The 22852-nt window shown below is 34.7% G+C and overlaps 1 protein-coding gene across 1 annotated transcript in view; it reads left to right on the top strand.

Moving 5' to 3' along the window:
- The window catches only part of LOC128165550 (DNA-dependent protein kinase catalytic subunit-like), a 49288-nt gene extending 26768 nt beyond the window's left edge, over positions 1-22520 (top strand). Inside the window, exons 63-95 of the mRNA XM_052830197.1 lie at positions 85-303; positions 1084-1193; positions 1440-1571; positions 2064-2243; positions 3724-3811; positions 3913-4033; positions 4391-4529; positions 4648-4722; positions 4831-4932; positions 5043-5171; positions 5375-5473; positions 5681-5789; positions 6117-6228; positions 10500-10692; positions 10860-11004; positions 11503-11693; positions 11819-11978; positions 12577-12749; positions 12945-13067; positions 13500-13576; positions 13684-13777; positions 15890-16087; positions 16275-16343; positions 17115-17265; positions 18231-18298; positions 18406-18626; positions 19620-19715; positions 19991-20152; positions 20479-20680; positions 20858-21046; positions 21183-21222; positions 21749-21842; positions 21923-22520. Coding sequence (XP_052686157.1) covers positions 85-303; positions 1084-1193; positions 1440-1571; positions 2064-2243; positions 3724-3811; positions 3913-4033; positions 4391-4529; positions 4648-4722; positions 4831-4932; positions 5043-5171; positions 5375-5473; positions 5681-5789; positions 6117-6228; positions 10500-10692; positions 10860-11004; positions 11503-11693; positions 11819-11978; positions 12577-12749; positions 12945-13067; positions 13500-13576; positions 13684-13777; positions 15890-16087; positions 16275-16343; positions 17115-17265; positions 18231-18298; positions 18406-18626; positions 19620-19715; positions 19991-20152; positions 20479-20680; positions 20858-21046; positions 21183-21222; positions 21749-21842; positions 21923-22127 — 4466 coding nt within the window. The 3' untranslated portion in view covers positions 22128-22520. The remainder of the gene's footprint in view (positions 1-84; positions 304-1083; positions 1194-1439; positions 1572-2063; positions 2244-3723; positions 3812-3912; positions 4034-4390; positions 4530-4647; positions 4723-4830; positions 4933-5042; positions 5172-5374; positions 5474-5680; positions 5790-6116; positions 6229-10499; positions 10693-10859; positions 11005-11502; positions 11694-11818; positions 11979-12576; positions 12750-12944; positions 13068-13499; positions 13577-13683; positions 13778-15889; positions 16088-16274; positions 16344-17114; positions 17266-18230; positions 18299-18405; positions 18627-19619; positions 19716-19990; positions 20153-20478; positions 20681-20857; positions 21047-21182; positions 21223-21748; positions 21843-21922) is intronic.
- Positions 22521-22852: the final 332 nt, after the last annotated feature.

Genomic DNA, 22852 nt, shown 5'->3' with positions numbered 1-22852 from the left:
AAATTTTTACTTATTGTACATGTCATGCTCTTGATTTGTAAACCATAAAACCAACAAACCAGATTGTTAACTTTCTTGTTTCAGCTTCCAAAGCTCCATTTAACTGGTTGACTGGGAGTAGTTTGGATACCTTCACGGATTACAGCACAGTGGGCTCAGAGACCTCCAGCTCTCTGTTATTCACTGTGGGGACACAGGACATGGCTCTCAGGACCGGCCTCAAGCCAAAAAGAAAACCTGGTCCCGGGTTTGGCCGACCTCGAGCAGGAGCCAGTACTAAACCAGCAGAGAGAAGTCGTAATGGTTAGTCATGTATAATGATGCTCTAACAAGAAATATTGCAGATTTTTAATTACACACAAGGAAGATGTATCTCTGTAAAATAACAAGAAGCACCCTTCACAGATTTTAAAATCTCATTATTTTACTGACAGTTTTGATATCATAACAACAGTTCAGAGCTTGTAATTTATTATTCTCAACATTTGATGCAAATCAGCGAAATGATGGACCTTAGGGTTCACATAATGTAAGGAAACTACAGGAGCATTTTGCACTTCTTTGAATATGTTTTTTATTTGAATTCATATTTTAATCAACATTTCAAGCTGTAGAATTATTAATAGTAAGATGTAAGAACCTTTGAATGGTATTGCTGCAATGCTACAAAGACTGTGATACTTGAAACATAGATTAAGAATGACCCCCTGGATGAAAATAACTTGTAGACAGTCTGATCGTTATAATTTGGTCTTCTGTATCAGTTCAATCCTGTTTAGGTTATAGTATATGTGAATCAGGAAAGTTTAGTTTTTCACCCTGAAGATGACTTTGACCAACAATATATAAGAATATTTTTTTTTCAGATACACTGCTTTTGAACATTTTATGAAAAGAGTATAGTTCTTTTGACCAACTATACATGTACCGGTAGATGAATTGATATGCAGATAAAGCAGTGAATCTTATATAATTATTACTTCTTTAAGAGACAAGACTTTAGTTTGAAAAAAAAAGACCATGAGATCTTCATGTATTTTTCTTAGATGAAATTTGAATTCATTTGTTAATTTTTGTCATCAGAGGATCAAGACAGTGAAATGTACAGATTGAAAAGGCGTTTCTTGCGAGATGAGGAACAGACCAAAACTTACTTCATCAAACGCCACACCAGACTGGAGAAGATGAGGGAGGTAAAATGCTTTATAGGACATCCAGTCAGTCATTGAACATTTAACTTAGCAGAAATGTAAAATAAGATGACATTCTTTCAAATTCAGTTTATTGTATTAAGATCCAAACATGGAGTGTTGATTATGCATGATTATCGGAAACAAGTTTATAGATTACCATTTTATTTAGATCTGAAATGGAATGATGATTATACACTGTACATGTATATTTTGTTAGCTGCATTCTGTGAGGTTTTTGTTTTAAAGGAGGCACTGAGAGAACAGAAATCTCGCAGAGAACACCAAGTCACCATGTATAGGAAGTATAGAAAGGGCGATCTACCAGACATACAGATCAAGTATTCCTACATCATAGCGCCGTTACAGGCTGTAGCACATGTAAGCATACAAAGGGTTACATGCAGTGTATCAGACATACAGATCATTTATTCCTACATCATAGCGCCATTACAGGCTGTAGTACATGTAAGCATACAAAGGGTGATATACAGTGTATCAGACATACAGATCAACTACTGTAAACGTATTATATTTGGTGTGTATGATATTTGGCGGAATATGATTTTTCAACGAGTTAGCGTGAATTTGATTTAGTGCATTTCTTGAAGTACCTATTTATCTACTTATATATTTACATTTGGCGATGTACTTGATTTAGCGGACGCCGTTTACCGCAAAAAACCCGAAATAGAATACACAGCCAAATGTAATACGTTTACAGTATTCCCACAGATTCTATCATTTGACAATTAACATTTTCTGAGGGGCAGCACCACATTCCGTCCAACATATTTATTTAATATTTGAAATTTTCAATATGTTATCACTGTATCAATAGATTCATGGTACAAATTGAACTATGTTTCACAGAGGGACAGCTCGGTAGCCAAACTGCTCTTTGGTGCCATATTCAAGGGAATATTCTCCAAGATGGATGAGGTCAAGACGGAGAGGGAAGTACAGGAGACCATACAACAAATTCAGAAAAGCATTGGAGTGGTACTGACCACATCCATACAGTACTTCACTCCATTCATCAGCTGTTTGCTGGTAATTACCACTTACTAATCAACAAACATTTTGGTGATTGTCAAGTACCGGTATTTCATTCAGTACGCAAGTAATTATGAGTAATTATAGTTTTCCTACGATTTGAGACTCAAACTTTGTCTGCCTGAAATCAAACAGTGGACTGAGAGTCTTATTTTATGTAGTTTGGTTTTAAAACTTTCAGTGCAAATTATGACAAAAAAAGAATATTATTCACTGGACGTAAGATCAAGCAGTAATATGTTTTACGGTGCGACCGTTGGGGCGAGCACAGCATGTGATCAAACAATGAATTATAATAAATTAATAAAATAAAATTAACAACGTGAAATTTGAATGCCAAAAAATAAAACATACCTATTTTTCAGTAAATTTTCATTATTCATAGTTTATAAGATTTGTTATAATTTATTTATTTATATGTAGAACAATATTTTAATCTCAGATACAATGTTGTTAAATAATAAAGATTTTAATATATAAATATTCATTGCACTGCATCTACTCTTTAAAAGTGATTGTGATTATGATTGATTGATTGATTTCCCCCTTTTTTTTGCAGTAGACATTTTTTCTTAAACTTACATATAAAACTTGACTCATCATAGAGCTCCCCCCATGCTAAATTTTTTTTCATTTTTGTCAATTTATACATAGAAAATCGACTTACCATGGATTTGCCCCTCCACTTAAAAAAAAATAATTAATGTTTAATTTTATTTTTAGTTTACGCTTAAAAATATTTGCTTATCATGTTAAAAGAACATGGTGTTGTCTCCCCCCCCCCCCCCCCCCCGCCGCATGTAATAAATGGAAGTGAAAATAAAGAAACCATTGAACTGCTAAAGAGCTGAAGGATTAGAATTTTCATGATTTATTTTTCTTTTTGCTTGCAAAGATTTTTTGGATGAGGCTGCCATCCACCCACCCACCCCCTTTAAAAAAAGGCGCTGCTACGTATAACGTTACGTTTCAGGAAATTACCGTAATTATAGTGAATAAAATATTTGTGAGCATTCATCCAAATTAGTGCAATTTACAACTGTTTTGAGAGGATTTTGGTCATTTCAGCAGATTTACAATAACTTCAATTAGAGTAATTTCCCCTTATCAGTGCTTATTGTGACGTTAAAGCTGACGTTGGTTAAGTGTCGTCTTACTCTTTAAAACTCCCCTGAGAAATAAAAGTATGCGAAGTATACTGTTTTATTTACTTAAAAAGCATGATGTTCTTAAAATTACACATCTTATAAGCTTTTCAGAGGTTTTACTTTGATTTTCGGGAGAACGTGATGTTGGAATGTGAGGTTGGAAACCATTGGTACTATGAATTGAATGAATGTGCAACTATAGTCCGAATTTTCTATTCACACACGCCTTGCCGGTAGAGCTCGCTTCGCGCCGGCGCTGTGCGCCGGCGAGCTGCGCTCGCTATTATAATGCTTCAGGATGCATGTAGTTTTTTGAATTTAAATTTAAGGATGTTCTGTACAGCTTGAGAAGCAAACTTAAAGTTGATGTGTCAGACGTCAGCTCTGCTGCAATGTTCGGAAATATCCAACCATTGGGTGAGGTTCTGGAAATGAATATTTTCTGTATAAACTTGACTTCAATGCATGTGCTGGTATCTTTTTTTGATATTTCTTGTACCGTTGTTTTTACTGTGTAGGTATATGTGTATTAGAAGAACAACTGATCTCACAAGATGAAGATGAAAGACCATCAAAGAGAGGGAGGAGTGATAATGCTGTAGTGTCCACAGACACTCTGAGCTGGATTGAGCTCGCCAGGTAGACCTGCTTAGGTCAAGCTGTAGAGCAAAAATCAGTCAAATTCAGAGAAGGGATGTAAAAAGTTACTATATTCTCTCAATACTTGTCAACTTGAACTTGATGTATCAGAAAAATAACTCAGTACCGTAGTTTGTACTTCCAGCACGCCTACCACAGTGTATCCATAGTATGAAAGACATTGAAGTTCCAGATATCCAAAGACTTTTTAATCATATTTATTTTAATGTCACAATGAAAAGTCTTGACTGAAGGTCTCAGATCACTATGATAGTTACACTGATGTTCATGTATAGGCAATCAACATTGATGGTACTGTTTTAAGAATGGTTGTAAAGCATCAATTTTTCATTACAGATTGTACAAGTCTGTTAAGGAGTATGATGTGTTGCTGGGAATCTTCAGTGGAAGAATAGGAACACAAGACATCACAAAGGAAGCTGTACAGATGGAGGCCAGGGGGGACTACTACAAAGCTGTCAAACTGTACAATCAGGTCAGAGAGAGAGATAGAGAGAGAATGAGAATGTCATTGACCAAGTGTTTATTATACATTTGGTAAGATACATGCACAATGTGCTAGTGAAAACAGGTTGCTTTTTTAATCATTGCAGGCTTTGTCTTGTAATGATTGGGATGAAAACCCGCCCACCATTGAAGTAGATATGTGGGATGAATCCAGAATGGAGGTATCTCAGAATCGAATTTCTGCATGTTTTCAAAACATTGTTTGCCAACTGCTACATGTTCATTGTACATGAATTTGTGACCATATTTTTTTCCTTTCTTTCTTTTAGTGCCTTGACAACCTTTCTCAGTGGAAAGAGCTGGAAGGGGTGGCCATGTCTGGAATCAGCAGTAACTCCATCAGTCAGGTCTGGAAGGACACCTACTATCAGGTCAGTGCAAGACCAGGTCAGGTCAAGGCTGTGCCATATCTAACATACCGGGTACTGTACATACTACAGGTTCATGAATTTGGAGGTTTTGTGTGTTTATATACATATAGGAGCATTATCTGCCATACATCATCAGGAGCAAGGTGAAGCTAATGCTGCAGGGAGATGGTGACCAGCAGCCATTGCTGACTTTTATTGATGACTGCATGAAGCAGACAGAGCAGAAGGCTCTGATAGAGGTACAGTCGCAGCTATAAATTGTCCAAGATGAGCTTGAGGAGTACATTTTAAAGTTCATTCTTCATGAATCAGTGTCTTCTTTTTTTATCAAAAACAAAATATGAACTTATCTAAAAGTTATTGATGATAGCAAGCCTTAGTGTTTGTGTTTAATTTGTGGAATGCACTGAATCTTGGGGTTGATTTTGTCTGCTGTTGACAGAGTCGTTACAGTGAAGAGCTGGCGCTTATGTACATATGGCAAGCAGACTATGACCGGGCTAGACATTACTCCACCCTGGCCACACAACAGTTCCTTCTTGTAAGTTTTAACACATTCTACAACATAATAAAGGAAACTACACCACTTGTTGTACTTGTATATGTAAAAAGTTAGACATGTTGACTCAGGTTTTATGCAGGATGCAAAAAATTGTTTCTATAGTTGTCAATTTAAAAATCACAAAATTGTATGAAAATAAAATGTACCCAGTTTGAATTTAGAATTTTGTTATCGTTGTTCCTTTAGGATTGGAGCAGCACAGACAGCCTGATGTCAGTCAGTAGGAGGAGCCAGCTCCAGAGACTACAGCCTCTGGTGGAACTCCAGGAGTTCCTCAGCTTCATGGCCTCAGAGGGTGAGTCAGACAGACAATGATGCTCATGCTCAGAATCAACAAACCTATGACTACTTTATTTTCTTTCATCTTTATAAATTTGGACATCATTTTGCAGTTTTGTTTTTTTTCTAACCCTAACCCTAGCTCTAACCTTAGCCCCGAACCTAACCCTAACCCTAACCTTAGCTCTAGCCCTAGCCCTAACCCTAAACTCAAAAAAATTGATGGTTCTCATTTTAAATACATGTACATGTATATAAATTTTAAATAAAATAAATAAATAAAATAATACTGATATTCATTTGATGGAACAGATTTTGATATCAAGTTGCTTGTACATTTCAGGTAATTTTACATCTGTCACACCTGCTAATTCACTGATTGAAAGGTGGCAAGCCAGGGCCCTGCATCCACTGCTGGACACAGAGGCAGTATGGGACAATGTTGTCACAAACAGGTGATAATTGATGCACTTAAAGAAAACGGTCAAATTATCTGTGATGGTATTTGCCAATTTGGAACATATTTATAAGAGTAAAAATTATTAAGGTCTTCCGTTTCCAACGGAAGACCTTATTGTTTTCGTTCTGTTTCTTTTTCTTCGCTATTTTTCTTTTTTTTCCAACAAATTTTGTGCACGCGATTTCTCAAAAATGACTCAACCGATTTTCATCAAACTTTCAGATATGATAGATACTGATCTAGACTTTATACGTAATTTTTTATTTTGATGACGTCATTTCCGTTTTTGATATATTGACGTTTTAGCGATTTTTAGAGGGTCGGCTTGTCCTGGGATCTTCTCTTTAACGATTAAAGATATTGAGTTCAAACTTTCAGGGATTGTAGTCGAAAGATTGTAGATGTGTCTTTAGGTATTCAGTTTTGTCTGACTCAAAAGGCGCTGAAGCTCGCCTGGACCCGAAAATTGAGATTTAAAAAACGTCGTTATTTTTTCTGGTTTTCTTTGTTTATCTCTTTTCAGAAAAATATTTTGTTAAGACATGTAATGTAAAAAACGTTTCTATTTACAGGACCTTTTCTTTGAAATCAAGAAAAAGGGGCTGGTCCCTCAAATAAGGGGTCCAAAGGGCTCTAAAGTCTTTAATCTGTAGCTCTTTACTGAGAGATATTTTGTTAAATGATATAGAAGCAAATATGTTTATCTCACAGTTATGTATCCAAGCAATGTAATGATTTTGTCATGTATTACGTAATTAGGGGTTTTCAGGGGCCGAAAGTATAAAATTTTGATCACCCATATCTCATAAAGGAAAAATATTTTGTAATGCAATACATAAGAAAAGTTGTTCAAAATGATGTTCTTAACGATATGCAGCCTTCAAAATTTCGTCAAATGGCCCCTATAAGGGGATAAGGGATCGGCCCCTGAAACCTTCTTTCTCATTTATCTCCAGAACGATACCGAATTTCTAAACACTTGTTGAACAAAATGTGTATAGAATTAGATGACCTTTCATATGATATCAAGAAAAAGGGGCTGGAGGGAACCAAAGGGCTCTAAAGTCTTTTACATATATCTTTTTACTCAGTGATATTCTGTTAAATGTTATTGAAGCAAATATGTTTATCTTACAGTTATGTATCTAAGTAATGTAAGGATTTTATCATGTGTTATGTAATTAGGGGTTTTTAGGGGCCAAAAGTCCGAAAATTTGATCACCCATATCTCAGAAAGGAAAAATATTTTGAAATGCAGTATAGAAGAAAAGTTGTTCAAAATATTGTTCTTAACGAAATGCAACCTTCAAAATTTCGTCAAACGGCTCCTATAAGGGGATAAGGGATCGGCCCCTGAAACCTTCTTTCTCATTTATCTCCAGAACATTAACGAATTTCAAAACACTTGTTGAACAAAATTTGTTTAGAATTAGATGACCTTTCAAATAATATCAAGAAAAAGGGGCTGTCCCTTAAATAAGGAGACCAAAGGGCTCGAAACTCTTTTATCTGTAGCCCTTTACTGAGAGATATTTTGTGAAATGTTTTAGAAGCAAATATGTTTACCTTACAGTAATGTATCCAAGAAATGTAAGGATTTTATCATGTGTAACGTAATTAGGGGGTTTTAGGGGCCAAAGGTTCCAAAATTTGATAAACCATACCTCAGAAAGGATTTTTTTTTTGAAATGCAGTATAGAAGAAAAGTTGTTCAAAATAATGTTCTTAACGAAATGCAACCTTCCAAATTTCGTCAAACAGCCCCTATAAGGGGATAAGGGATCGGCCCCTAAAACCTTTCTAATATATCTCCAGAACGATACCGAATTTCTAAACACTTGTTGAACAAAATGTGTTTAGAATTAGATGACCTTTCATCTGATATCAAGAAAAAGGGGCTGGCCCCTTAAATTAGGGAACCAAAGGGCTCTAAAGTATTTTACCTATATCCTTTTACTCAGGGCCATTTTGTTAAAGGTTATTAAAGCTAGATTAGGTATAATACGTTAATATATCCTAACAACAAATGATTTTCTCACCTTTTCTATCTTAATTGGAAGAGTGCAAGTATTTAAAAAAGCAATGTCAGAGAACTTATAAAAAGAGATACAAAAAAAAACATTAGTACTCCATTCCTTTTTTCATATCATGTTTTGTTGTCGAAAATCAAAGTCAATGACGTCACATTTCCTTATAATAATCGTACGGAAGACCTCCTCGTTGCTCGCAACGAGATCGTGTCTAGTTATTTTTCTTTTTTTTTCTTACAAATTTTGTGTACGCGATTTCTCGGAAACTGCTCGACCGATTCACACGAAACTTTTAGATCTGATAGATAGTGACCAGTGACCTGAACCTTGTTGGAAATTTTTTTTACCGATGACGTCACTACCGGTTTTGAGTTATTCACAATTTAACGATTTTCAGAGGGTCGGCTTGTCCAGGAGTAAAATCCTGAACGAATTAAGATATTGAGTTCAAAATTTCAGGGATTGTAGACAAAAGGTTGTAGATCTGACATGTGGTATATATATTTTCCTGTGACCAAAAGCGCCGAAGCTCGCCCGAGCTCGAAAATGATGGCTAAAAAAGCGTCGTGATTTTTCGTTGTTTTCTTTCAATATAAGTTTCCTCGATAGTATTTTGTTATAACATGTAGAACAAAAAATATTTATAATGTCAAGAGCTTTCATTTGAAATCATGAAAAAGGGGCTGGCCCTTCAAATAAGGGGCTGAGGGGGCTCTAAATTCTTTTAATGATAACTTTTTACTGTGAAATATTTTGTGATACGTTATAGAAGCAATTATGTTTATTCTAACGTTATTCACGTATACATGGCAATCATTTACTCCTATGTTACGTAATTAGGGGGTTTAAGGGGCCAGAAGTCCAAAACTTTGATCCTTGATATCTCAAAATTGAGAAAAATTTTGATAAGCAATATTTTACAAAAGATGCTCAAAATATTGAGCTTAACAATGTACAACCATTTATTCTTTGTTATGCGGTCCTTAAAGGGAGTTAAAGGGTCGGCCCCTAAAACGACCCTTTAAAGATATCTCGAGAACGGTACACAATTTGTAATTACTTGTTGAACAAAATGTGTTTGAATTGACAAGAACATTCTAATGAAATCAAGAAAAAGGGGCTGGCCCTTCAAATAAGGGCTGAGGGGGCTCCAAAGTCTTTTCATGATAACTTTTCACTGTGAAAAATTTTGTGATAGGTTATAGAAGCAATTATGTTCATTCTAACGTTATTTACCTATACATGGCAATCATTTTATCCTATCGTACGTCATTAGGGATTTTAAGGGGCCAGAAGTCCAAAACTTTGATCCTCAATATCTCAAAATGGAGGAAAATTTTGAAAAGCAATATTGAACAAAAGATGCTCAAAATATTGAGCTTAACAATTTGCAACCATAATTTCTTTGTTATGCAGTCCTTAAAGGAAGTTACAGGGTCGGCCCCTAAAACGACCCTTTAAAGATATCTCGAGAACGGTAGAAAATTTGTAAATACATGTACTTGTTGAACAAAATGTGTTTGAATTGACAAGAGCTTTTATTTGAAATCAAGAAAAGGGGCTGGCCCTTCAAATAAGGGGCTGAGGGGGCTCCAAAGTCTTTTAATGATAACTTTTTACTGTGAAATATTTTGTGATACGTAATAGAAGCAATTATGTTCATTATAAGGTTTTTTACCTATACATGGCAATCATTTACTCCTATGTTATGTAAATAGGGATTTTAAGGGGCCAGAAGTCCATCACTTTGATCCTCAATATCTCGAAATAGAGGAAAGTTCTGAAAAGCAGTATTTAACAAAACAATGTACAACCATATATTGATTGTTATCTGGATCCTAAAATAAGTTTTAGGACCGGATATCAAAACGATTTTTCCCAGATATCTCAAAAACGGTAACCAATTTCTAAACACTTATTAGCGGTACACAAAAATACCTTTTAGCTAAAATGAATGAAAAGGAGCTGATCCTTCAAATAAGAGACACCTAAGGGATAGATAGTCTTTCATCCATTACTCTTAGATCCCGCCTCCTTTTTCTGATACGTTTCGTTGACGAAGATCAAGAGTGAGGTAATTCCATATTCTAAAAATCGGACGGAAGACCTCCTCGTTGCTCGCAACGAGATCGTGTCTAGTTTGATATTATTTTTTCTTGAATGTCTCCTGAACCACATATATAACTGGCTTATGAAAGTGATAATAATTCATATTATGTTTATTCCAATTTCTCAGAATGATGTTCCTGGACCACATATCTAACCGACTGTCGACTTCCCTGGTGAAGAAAGAAGAAGACGCAATGGAAGAAGATGAAGAGGACTTGTTTTTGGCCTCGAAAATCCATCTCAGATTAAAGATGGCTGACAGCAGTTGCCACAAGAGGAACCATAAGCTAGCATTGAATATTTTAGCAGATATACACAAAGTACGAGTATTTTTAAGTTCGTGACTTTTTCAGGTTGTCCAAATCTCTCAGGTCAGACATACTAAATTAATGTTAGCTGAATCATTTGTTTTGAGATACCAATGAAAGATACTTAAGTGTTCCTTTATTTTAGAAACATAAGGTAATTTCTTTTTTTTCCTCTTCAGAATTATCGAGACAAGGAAAATGAGATTTTGAATTTGGAGTGGAGTCATTTGTACGCCAAGACTCACCAGCTCAGTGCAATGTCAGCTGACACGGACTGGACCAATGACATCTTCTCTAGTGTTATCACAACCATAGACAGGCTGGGTAAAGAGCTTTTGTGCAAATCAATCTATAAAATTGGTTGTTCATTAGCATGTACAGTCAACTCATACCTATTTACTTTGGAATTACATGTACATGTACTAGTATTTTCAGTACCATTATTAGGGGATACAAGTATGTCTCAGATAATCAAAGTATTCTTCAGGTCATGAATGGAATCTTGTGATAATCTTTCTTTTTAATTTATTTTTTGTAAATTTTAAAACCATTTTAATTAATAATATTTTTTTTTAAATCACAAAAAAATTTACCCTCATGAAACTGAATTTAGAGAATCATATTACAGGAAAGATAAAGAGAATACACAAGTACTGGTTTATCACAGATTATGATTAAACAAATACAAGTCAAAATATTTTAATGATGTATCTCAATATTTTACCCGTTCAACTGCATCCAGATGGGACAGGCTTTAATTTGACAATGTTTTGCTATGATTTTTGTGTTAAATATATTTACATGTAAGGGTCTCATTTTCAGGGAAATTCAAGGACAGTTCTCTGTTTGAGAGAGAGGCTGGATTAGGCCGCAGACATTTCGTCCTGCTGGGACAAGCGTTTGGTCTGCTTGTGAAAGGGGTGCAGAGCGAGAACTGTTTTAGCAGCCTAAGTGACAAAAACTCAGAGAAAATCATGGGCATATCTAAAGCAAGCAAACTGGACCCGAGGGAGGTACAATATAATGATACATGTACAAATGGAACATTGTAGTAATTGTTATATACATGTAGCTCTCTGTTAAATCAACTACCGGTATGCAGATATTTATAAGAAACACTTGGTATTGTTTGTTTTAGTTAGCCAGATGTCTTGTTGAAGAAGGATATAACCAGATGAGGAAGAGTTTGTCCTACGATGGTCGAGGGACCCGCACTTGTCGCTATGGACTGGAGGAGGCTTACCTGGCCCTGGCTCAGTATTGTAACAAGTTCCTCAGAATGGCAGAGGACGACAGTGGTATGTACCATGGATATCTGCATGTACTTTCTTGTTAAAAATAATATAATAATAATAGTTTATTTCCAATTTTGGGCCCAGAGGGCATACAAGATTACAGATATTAGATAGAAATGCCTTAAAGATAGATTCTACATATAAAAATAGTCCATACACATACATGAACTTGTAACAGCCGGGCAAATGTACATCGGTATGTCAAAACATATGAACAGTATGCATATAATATATAGTCATAAAGGTAATTTATACAAAATATAAAGATAGTATCATGATTTGTATAAGTAATTCACCGGTCATTTAGATCTCAAAGTATTCTGTCTTTTTTTGAAAGCATTGATCAGAAATTCACTTAACTTTGTAATTATTATTTTGTCTTCATTAATTTGTTAATTTACAAATGGGATTGAGAAAATTAAAAATTAAACTGTTTAGAATCTTGTAACAGTTACTGTATATATGGTATTGTATATTAGTTTCCCTCTTACCTTTAAATTGAACCTTTACTTAACTTTCATTTTCATAGATAGGTTTATATTCTGTTCTTCTATTTATGTGGGCTAACACAGTGATGATATTTTTTTGATTGATTGAACAGACAAAGAGTCTCTAAATCTCTCCAAGGAGTGTCAAAAGAATTTTCCGGAAACAATCACTGTCTGTCTGTTAAACGCAATGAAGCTTGATTCCATGGAGGCCAGACAGAGGTTTCCACGGTTACTACAGTTGGTGGAAATGTATCCAGAAATTCGCTCCACTTTTGTGGAAAAGGTAAATTGTAAACCCAAAAAGTTCTGAAATTTCAAAGTAACAATATACATGTACCTGGTAAGCTATTACAGTAAGTTTGTACTCCCTTTGAATTTCAAACTGTTTCTATTGGTTTAATGTACCTGATGTTTTTAATAACTTTAAAATTTGTATATACAGGTCACATTTATGTATGTTCATTTTTTCTATGGTCAGAGTGGGCAAGTTCCATGTTGGATGTTTATTATGTGGATAAGCCAGATGATGGCTTTGTTGGATAAACCAGAGGGCAGCACTGTTCACCATATCCTGATTGAGCTCGCAGAGACTTACCCGCAGGTGAATTTCAGCTTTGTATACATTAATCATTGAACGTTCATTTTGAATGTTTGAATGTAATGTACTGAGTGTATATGCATTATGGTATTAGTTTTGTTTGTTATATACTCTTATCTTCATTTTTACTTAAACATTAGTTACTGTAAAGTCTTGTGTATAGTTCACACTCATGTATCATATCTTCATGTATCATATCTTCATGTATCTTCATGTTGCCCCTTGAGGGCCCTTAATTGCTTAATAAGGAAATTGAATTATACAACATCCCCTCCTGGGGGGGGGGGGGAATGCTGAAAAAACTGTATATTGATAATTCTTTTTTATATGTTTTCTTTCTTATTGATATAAGATGTAAATGTATAATGAAGCTTTTTTTTCCAATCGTTTGAGTGAAATTAAAGGTATATGAAGTTCTTTTTTTGTTTCTCTTAGGCTGTGGTTTATCCCTTCAAACTGAGCAGTGAGGGATACAAATTTACTAACAAGAAGGATGAGGCATTTGTGGCAAAGTAAATAAAATAGCTGTACAATTTTCAACAGTGTTTGGTAAACATGTGATAGCTATATTCTATGTCAAAAAAAATTGTGTATGTCTGATCCCATGTGTTTTTTACAGACTCGGCAGCACACTGGGTGATGAACAGCTCCCATTGGTGCCAAAGTTTATTTCAGCCTTGGAACACATGAGCCAGCCAGATCAAATATTTAAGGTACATTTGTATATGCATGAGAGAAAACATGGCATGTTTCATTAGAAATTCTTCATGGCACTGTAAACTGTAAAATTTAATAACTCATCGACAGAATGAAATTTTGCAAAGAATGTTGTTGACCTATGTAGTTAGTAAATCAACTAAAAAAGCCTAAAATGTCAGAATTCACATGGATTGCATTTTTTTATTCAAAACAAAAAGATTATATGGCAGACATGGAGTTTTAATAAATGGTAGAGTTACACTATATAAATAACAATCTCCATAGATTTTCAAAAGCCCTTAAAATGAACCAAAGCAACTTCAGTCATTTTTAGCTCACCTGAACCGAAGGTTCAAGTGAGCTTTTCTGATCACCTGTTGTCTGTCGTCCGTCCGTCCGTCCGTCCGTCTGTCTGTCCGTCTGTCTGTAAACTTTTCACGTTTTTGACGTCTTCTCTAGAACCACTGAGCCAAATTTAAGCAAACATGGTACAAAGCATCCTTATGGGAAGGGGATTCTAAATTGTTAAAATAAAAGGTACAACCCTTTTTAAAAGGGAGATAATTGCGAAACTGCGAAAATTGGGTTGGTGTCTTAAAAAATCTTTTTCTTAAGAACCACTGCACCAGATATGCCAATATTTACACCAAAGCTTGTATATATAGTGAAGATTCTAAATTGTAAAAATCGTGATCCCCATATCAATACTGGGGTCCCAAGAGGGGTTCAAAGTTGATTAAAAATGACAAATTTAACATAGAAATATATGGGGGAAAATGTTTTTAAAAATGTATTTGCAAGGACTACAGTGCTAAAATTAGTGAGATTACTATACAAGTACCCTAAGATAGTGTAGATTCTAAATTGTGAAAACCGTGATCCCCGGACTAATACTACGTACGGCTCCAAAATATGTTCAAAGTTTAACATAGACTTATATAATGGGAAAATGTTTTTAAACTCTTCTTTTTAAGAATTACAATGCTACAGTTTGTGAGATTACTATGCAATCATTCTAAGATAGTGCAGATTCTAAATTGTTTAAATTATTTTTTATTAAAAGAAGTATTAAAAAAAAGAAAAAAAAAAGACATTTCCATGATAAGTTTATCATAGTTAAATTATCTGGAAATACGTGTGTATGTTTATTGACTAGTTTTTTGTTTTTTGGAATTTCGATCCCGACATCAATTACTCACATATCGGGATCCAAGTGATCGGGATCAAAGATCATAAACTCAAACAACTTCAAAAAGGTGTGAATCTTAGTTTTTACGAAGTTTTGATTCACAAACACACAGTTAGGAAAGATAAAGGAACAAAAGATAAAAAATGGTTATGGAAAAAAATTAGGAATCATTGATAGACTTTATCAACTATATATAGACTTTCCCTGTTTTTTGAGTTTAGTCTATAGGACAGATGATCGATGAGAATGCAAAATCTAACATGCCTAATGTCCTCATCACACCTGCAATATTTTTATTTAATGAATCGATAAAGAAGCTTTTAATGATTGAAATACAAAACAGATGCCAATATCATCTTTTAATTATTTAACGAATATTTTTCAATTTTTTCAGTGAAATTGGGATTCTTTTTTACTGCAAATGGGTATTTTAGAGCTTAAAATTCAGTCTCATTTGATGTGTAAAATAACTATGAATAAAAACATGCCAAAGATAAAATTGTTTCTTCTTTTTATGTATTGTTTAATATATGGCGAAATCTTGAAATATATGAGTTTTACAATATTTATTCAGAATCCACTTCATAATAAACGCTTTCGAAATAAAATGATACAAGGACTATTGTTCAGGTGAGCGATTTGTGGCCCATGGGCCTCTTGTTTTTATCTTCAGCTGATCAATGTATTTAATTTATCAAAATCAATCTGCAGTGGATGTGAAAGGAGAAAAATGTACATCACTGGAATCATAAAAAAGATTTAAGATGCAAAAATCCAGCTGGCCTTCCCATTATAAATATTTAAAAAATGGCCAGCATTGAATAATCAGTTGTTGCAGGTTATGGTGTAATTTTTTGTGGATGTGGATGAGTTGACAGGTACATGTTTGCGAGTTGGAGATATCCTTTCATTGATTTATTGATACCCAATTATCTAGGACTGGTTTGATGACACTAGACTGAAATTTATGAAGAACAAACCAGACAAGAAGGCCATGAAGGAAGAATATCAGATTATGTATAAGAAAGTGTTAGAGTTAACTGAGACCGCGGGTCGAGGTGCAAGCCAGAGGTCACAGACAGAGGAAACACTTAGTATAGTGGACAAGGGAAAATACCCAAAAAAGTTTGCTGAGGTAAGCTGAGACTTATTTTTAATAATATGAAAGTGATACTGATAATTATTCTTCTTTTGCATCACATGTGATGTACAGTCATTGAAAGATATATCTTCATTGCATTCATGTTTAATAAGTTTGGATTTTTTAATTGGTAATCAAAGTTTTTATGATAATTTGTAAAGCATGTATTTTTTCTCCACAGCGATTTAAGAAAGATGTTGACAGCTGCTTTGGAAAAAATGGAGAGAAAATCTTGGACATGTCATTTAGTGTGAGTGAATGTGAATAGAAAAGATAAATAACTCAAATGTAAATGAGGACTAGACATTTATATCACGCATAAGTATTACCTGCATGTGGTATGAACTGGTAGTTTGAAAATTGTCCCCTTTTAAGATATGGTGGAACACCAAAATTTACAAGAGATGAGATTTTAACCACAATTTTTTTAAGCAACCTGCTTTGCAGGGCCTATATATATGATCATTTTACTTATTTTCCTTCTCCTATATAGCTCTATCTGGCACATATTGAATATGAAGTGTGCTTGTGGGTGTGCAGTGACCTTGAACCACTTTTGAAGGCCAAGTGTGAAGGTCTTAGCAGATCGTTATGAAATTTGTACCATAATTTCTTTCCCCCTTAACCCACTCTTGCTCTTGCTCAGACTTTACCAAAACCTTGTAGTTAATACATATACATGTAGTTGCAAAGTGACCTTTAACCAAGGTCACTAAGTCAAGGCCAAAGCATACTTTAATTTCTTGCCCCTTGGTCCAATTTTGCTTAAGCTTTAACAAAAGACTTCTTATAGGTAAGAGGTTTGCAGTAACTTTGAATTGAGTTTCTCAAATGTCAAGGCCATTGCAGACCTCGGTGTAAAATCCTTCACATCACACCCAGACCAACATTAGACCCTTATATTTTTTTTTCTCCACCCCATGATTCTTGTTTTAGAGTACCTTATTATATATACTGTCAGATTATTAATCCAATGAATTAATACGACTAATTCAGTGAAGAGTTATTCATTATGTTGCAGAAACTGGCAAGTGCTTACAAGAAAGTGTACAAAGACATGGATTTTGAAGTGAAAGAGAAAAACCTGAAGCCCCCGGCAAACCTCAAAGATTACTGTCAGTGGCTGGCCAATTTCAATCCCAGCATTCAGGGCAAAGATCTAGAAATACCAGGTATGGAGATTGTGAATATTCATTTACAATGTTAATGTATTTGATTGAGCAAGATTATTGAGATGAGGTTTGAATTACTTGTTTGGTTACTTTAAATGTCAAAGTACAGACCTGCATTATGTGTGCTTGTTGTTGATAATCTGCAGTCACGCTTCATAATGTTTTGGTTTGCTGAAACAAGAAAAGCAAATAATCTTTGGTAAAAATTATGAAGTTACCAAGAAAAACCATAGCTGATTTATTGATTTTGTTACAAATGTATAGACACAATTTGATTGAAAAGGAGTTAATTTTACTAACCATTGGATTCATTTGACAAAAAGTTGCTACCCTAGTATGTACAAATTTCTAAAAGCACTATTGTGGTAGAGTCAGAAATATGGGATTTCTACTAGCTCTAGCTATTGGTTTAACCATTTAGCTTAATTGGTAAGGAGCTGTATTTGTATGCCAGGAGAGGACTTAGGTTCAAATCCAAGCAAATTAAAGCAATAATATTTGTGTTTGTTACACTATCTGGACTAGCTCTTTAAAAAGGGTAGCTGCTCAATCTTATCATTGCTGTATCAAGTTTTATGATTTTTCTCATGACATGTATATTGTAGCTATAGTGATCTGGGTTGACTTGAAATGCAATGTTGGGAGACTACAGACAGTCTCACATCCTGTGATTATTTTTATATTCTTGGACATCAAATTTCATAGATTTTGTATGCTTCCGTTTTGATACCTGAAAATATAGGTTTCTTATGAAAATGAGCAAGCTTTGATATGATTAGTGAATTATTTGTAAAAGTGAAAAAGAAATCAGTTGGCTCAAGGTCATTATATATGTGTATGCAAGACTGACCATGGGTTTCTGACAATGGGTGAACTGGTGTTCCTCATTTCCATTCAATTTCTCAGCACTGTGGAAAGGTTTGAGTTGTAGTATTTAAACATAAATGTTTTTTTTGCATTTCAAGGTCAGTATGATGGAGTGAAAAAGCCTATGCCAGAATATCATATTAAAGTGGTGGGATTTGATCAAAGGGTAAGTGTCTCAATTAAAGGATACCATTCCAGAAAAAAAAAATTAATAATTTGCACTACACACCAATTACAACAAAAATGAAAATATTTTCATACATTTCTTGACAGGTAAAAGTGATGACCTCAATACGTAAACCTAAGAGGATAACAATCCGCGGGAATGATGAGAGAGAGTATCATTATCTGGTGAAGGGTGGGGAAGACCTGAGGCAGGATCAGCGGATAGAGCAGCTCTTCTTCCTGATGAACCAGGCACTGGAGAGTGACCCTGCCTGTAAGCAGAGGAATCTGAAAATCAAAACATACCAGGTCATCCCCATGACTTCAAGGTTTGTCTGATTATCAAAGCCTTGCTTTTATGATTATAGAATCCTCTTCATTATGAGCTTTCTGGTTCTCTCAAAATACATGTGGTGGTAAGTAAATACTAGGCATAAACATTGGATGCCTTTGATTTGACTGTCTGCATTCAGTTAAAGTTTTTGGAGCAGGTCCAATATCCAGGTTATTACTGGTCCTTGTTTCACTATACAGGAAAGCTCAGTTATAGCGAAGTCTTTAGGGACCAATGGATTTCTTTGTTATATCCGTAATTCATTATATCCGTATAACGAACTTGTAATAATAACTAGAGCAAATTCACAATATACATGTTTTCTTTCACTAGAGTACGTAACTTTTTCAAATTGAGGCTTAGAATGAAAATAAATTCTTTAGATGCCTTTATAAACCGGGTTGTGAAAATACATTCATTCAAACTTTGTTGTTAAATGGTAATGCAAATTTTTTTAACTTTAAAGAAATTTGTTATAAAAGTGTTAAATTTCGTTATCATTCACCTTTACTGGACTCAAAATCAGTTCACTATACCTGTAAATTTGTTATATCCGAATTCATTATAACCATAAAAATTGGCAAAGATTTGTTACAAAGTTTACCATGGACTCAAAAAAACTTCGCTTTATCCGAGATTTTGCTATATCCGTGTTCGTACCAAACGTGTTTTACTGTACTTGCTTAGATGGTTAACCTAGAGATACATGATATGCTCTAAACATCCTTAGGTGTTCAATCTGAGCCATATATTTTGGATGCTGGAGGACTTTTTGGAGAAGGTTCCCTCATCTAAGTTATTTAATACTGGCTGAATCTTTACAAGACCTGAAGAATGATGTATATTGTGATATTATTAAATGTCATGAATGTGACATGCCTGGATGCTAAATTTGATCCACATGTTGTAGTTGCTGGAAGTGGTAAAAAAAATTTGAGCAGCTCTGTATTCTGTAGTTTTTGATTACTTATATTATCTTCTTATTTAGGGTTGGTTTGATAGAATGGATGAACGACACCATCCCACTAAAAGAATTCTTGATTTGCAATCTCACAGAGCAAGAAGCCAAATTTGTCAGTGGCAAGTAAGTGCAATATACGAATATACAGTAAAACTTGGTTATGGCGAAGTCCTAGGGACTCCAAGTCCATAAATTTGTAATAACCATGTTCATTATAGCCATAAAAAAATTGCTAGGATTTGTTTAGAGTCTTGCTGGGGACTCCATAAAACTTTCAATTGCTATATCCGAGATTTCACTATATTTGTGTTCGTACTGAGCGAGTTTTGATGTACCTGTTTCTTATAATGATTTTAAATTACTCTTAGATTTGACAAATCATTCAACTTTTTCCACAGACAGGGACCCTCGAGTCTTCACAATTCCTGGATAATGAAACTAAGCAAAGATCCAAGAGATTTTCCACAAGGTTACATGCAGATGTACCTGAAATATAACATGACAGAAACTAGGAGGGAACTGCAGAAAAAAGAAAATACTATACCATGGGATTTATCAAGGTAACGGTTCTCATTGTATTATTGTATTGAATTACAAATGAAAGTGGAGAGAGCATTTAAGATCAATTTTTCAATTACAAAAAACAATGTCCATGAGATGTTTTGAAGATTTTTATGAAAATAGATAGTTTTCCTGATTTGTAAAAAGCTGTCCCAATTACAGTATTGCCACATACATGTATACATATTCTATAACATTTCTTGTTTAAATGTGCAGGTGAAATTTTCTCCTCTTCCCTAAAGTGATGATAATCATAGATCTAAGGTAATCTTGTTACATGTATGTGTAACTGATGAATACATATACATGTACATGTATTCTCCAGGCGAGCTTTCCACAAGATGAGCACTTCTCCCGAGGCATTCCATGTCCTTCGCTGCAAGTGTGCCTCAACACACGCCCTAATCTCGATATGTCAGTATGTGCTTGGCATTGGTGATCGACATTTGTCCAACTTCATGATAAATCTTAAGAATGGAGAAATGGTGGGCATAGACTTTGGTCATGCTTTTGGGTCAGCTACACAGGTCAGCATTGGTTTAGTCTCTTAGTTAGCTTTTCATATAGTATACTTTGAGCAAGATAATACTGTACATTATTTAGGAGGAATGAACAAATCAAATGAAGATACATGGATCTATATATTGAACATGGATGAACCTGGAATCAAACCCAATAATGTAATTCCAACTCTCTATTTACAGTTCCTTCCAATTCCTGAGTTGATACCATTCAGACTGACTCGACAGCTTCGAAACTTAATGATGCCGCTACAGGTCCATGGTTTGATTGAGTCTACCATGATTCACACTCTCCGTGCACTGAGAAATAACTGTGATCTGTTAATGAATACCATGGACATTTTTGTCAAAGAACCATCTGTTGATTGGCTGGTTAGTACACATATTTACCGGTAATACAGAATTATTCAAACTTTGTTTGAAGGACATTAATGTTAATGTACTATGTACAAGTTATCCACCAATATTCAGTATCACAGGATATACATTCAAAAAATCTTTTTTGCAGGTAAATGCAGAAAAGCAAATGAATGAAATGAAAGTAGAAGGTATGTACATACACACAGTATGCATCAGTAATACATGTATTTGTTCTACATATACATGCATGAAAGATAATACTCAAGCTACATGGGAATGTGTATGTAATAAAAATCAAAGAAGGAATATGCTATCACTTCTTTAACACCTACACTGTAGCAATTTATGCACAGGCAATTTTGCCTCCTTTGAATTTCTTAGCGTATGAACTTTGTAGTGGAGGGAAATTCATTACTGTGTTTTGATTTTTCCACTTACCAGGTAATTAAATACATTTACGAGTTTTCCCGACAGTTCTGTGTATGGGTTGTGGTACTCATGACTTTTAAGGCCTGTGGGCCTCTTGTTAGAATAATGCCAATGAAAATGCACAAATTCCCAACTGAAATTTAAGAAATCATCAAGACTTTATAGTGATTTTGGTTACTGCATGTATACATGTGTGTTGGGGGAAGGGGGGATGTCCCACCTTTTGGCAAAATCCATAACAATTGTTTATGGAAACTGAAAGGAATGATATTTTTTTAAATTCAGTATCACCAGAAGATGAAGTTCAGTGGTATCCAAAAGAAAAAATAGAGTATGTGAAGCGCAAACTAAGGGGGGATAATCCTGTCTGCATATCAAGGTAATCAAATGGTATACAATACATTTGACCTCAAAAGCTGTTATAAATGATATTTTCATGACTTACTGTATATATTCCAGAGAGGAATTGAAATTAGGACACTCCAAGAAGCCAGCTTTTCCAGCATTAGAGAGAGTGCTTCAGGGAGATAAGAGAGAAAATGTTCGAGCCCAGCTTCCTGCTTCGGGATTAACAGTGGAGCAACAGGTGGCAGCACTGATCGACCAAGCGACAGATCCCAATATTGTGGGCCGTGTGTGGGGAGGCTGGGAGCCTTGGATGTGAATTGTCAGTGACTAGAACTGTGGACGTAGCAAGAATGGTCATTTTTCATAGCTGAACCATTTTCTTTTGGGTTTATTGCATGCTCAAAGCTGTAGAATGCATGTAGTGTTAGTGTGACAGTAACTGATCAAAAGTAAATTCAAATATAGCAAAAAAGTACAAAATAGAGTCACTAGGTACAAACATGGAAAATATAAATGGATCTAAAAGACTGAAGAAATGGTACTTTACCATTTAGTGTATCATTTTCATTCACAAATACCCTGTTGTTTACAAGTACAACCAGTACATGTTATACCAGAAAGGTGGTAAAAATAAATTGTTTGTAGACTATTGCTTGTTACTTACTTGAAATATACCTGTCACTCAATTAAACAAACAATTTTATTATAAGATATTAAAATCAATAACAAAACAATTTAATCATGCATACCAAATATGAACTAACTAAGACCTATAAAAATCCACTATTTTCATAATCAATGCTAAAACATACCTGTAACCCTCCCACAAAACGGCCTAAAAATCTAAAATCTTCCGCATCCAACTGATCTCCCGCACAGGAGACTAAATTCTGCAAACGTATTTTTCCTCCCCCAACCCCAAACCCCCAACTTGTGAACCTTGACATGCTATTTCAATAACACTGAGGGTTTTTCAGTTATTTTGGCCTTAAAATCTACTAAATAGCTTGAATTAATCAAAATCCTTTTGCTTTGGCTCAG

This window comes from Crassostrea angulata, chromosome 10 (genome assembly GCF_025612915.1).
Source record: "Crassostrea angulata isolate pt1a10 chromosome 10, ASM2561291v2, whole genome shotgun sequence".
In the NCBI taxonomy this organism is placed as follows: domain Eukaryota; kingdom Metazoa; phylum Mollusca; class Bivalvia; order Ostreida; family Ostreidae; genus Magallana; species Magallana angulata.
The sequence above is the reverse complement of the archived record's forward strand: the minus strand, read 5'-3'. Positions and strand labels throughout refer to the sequence as shown.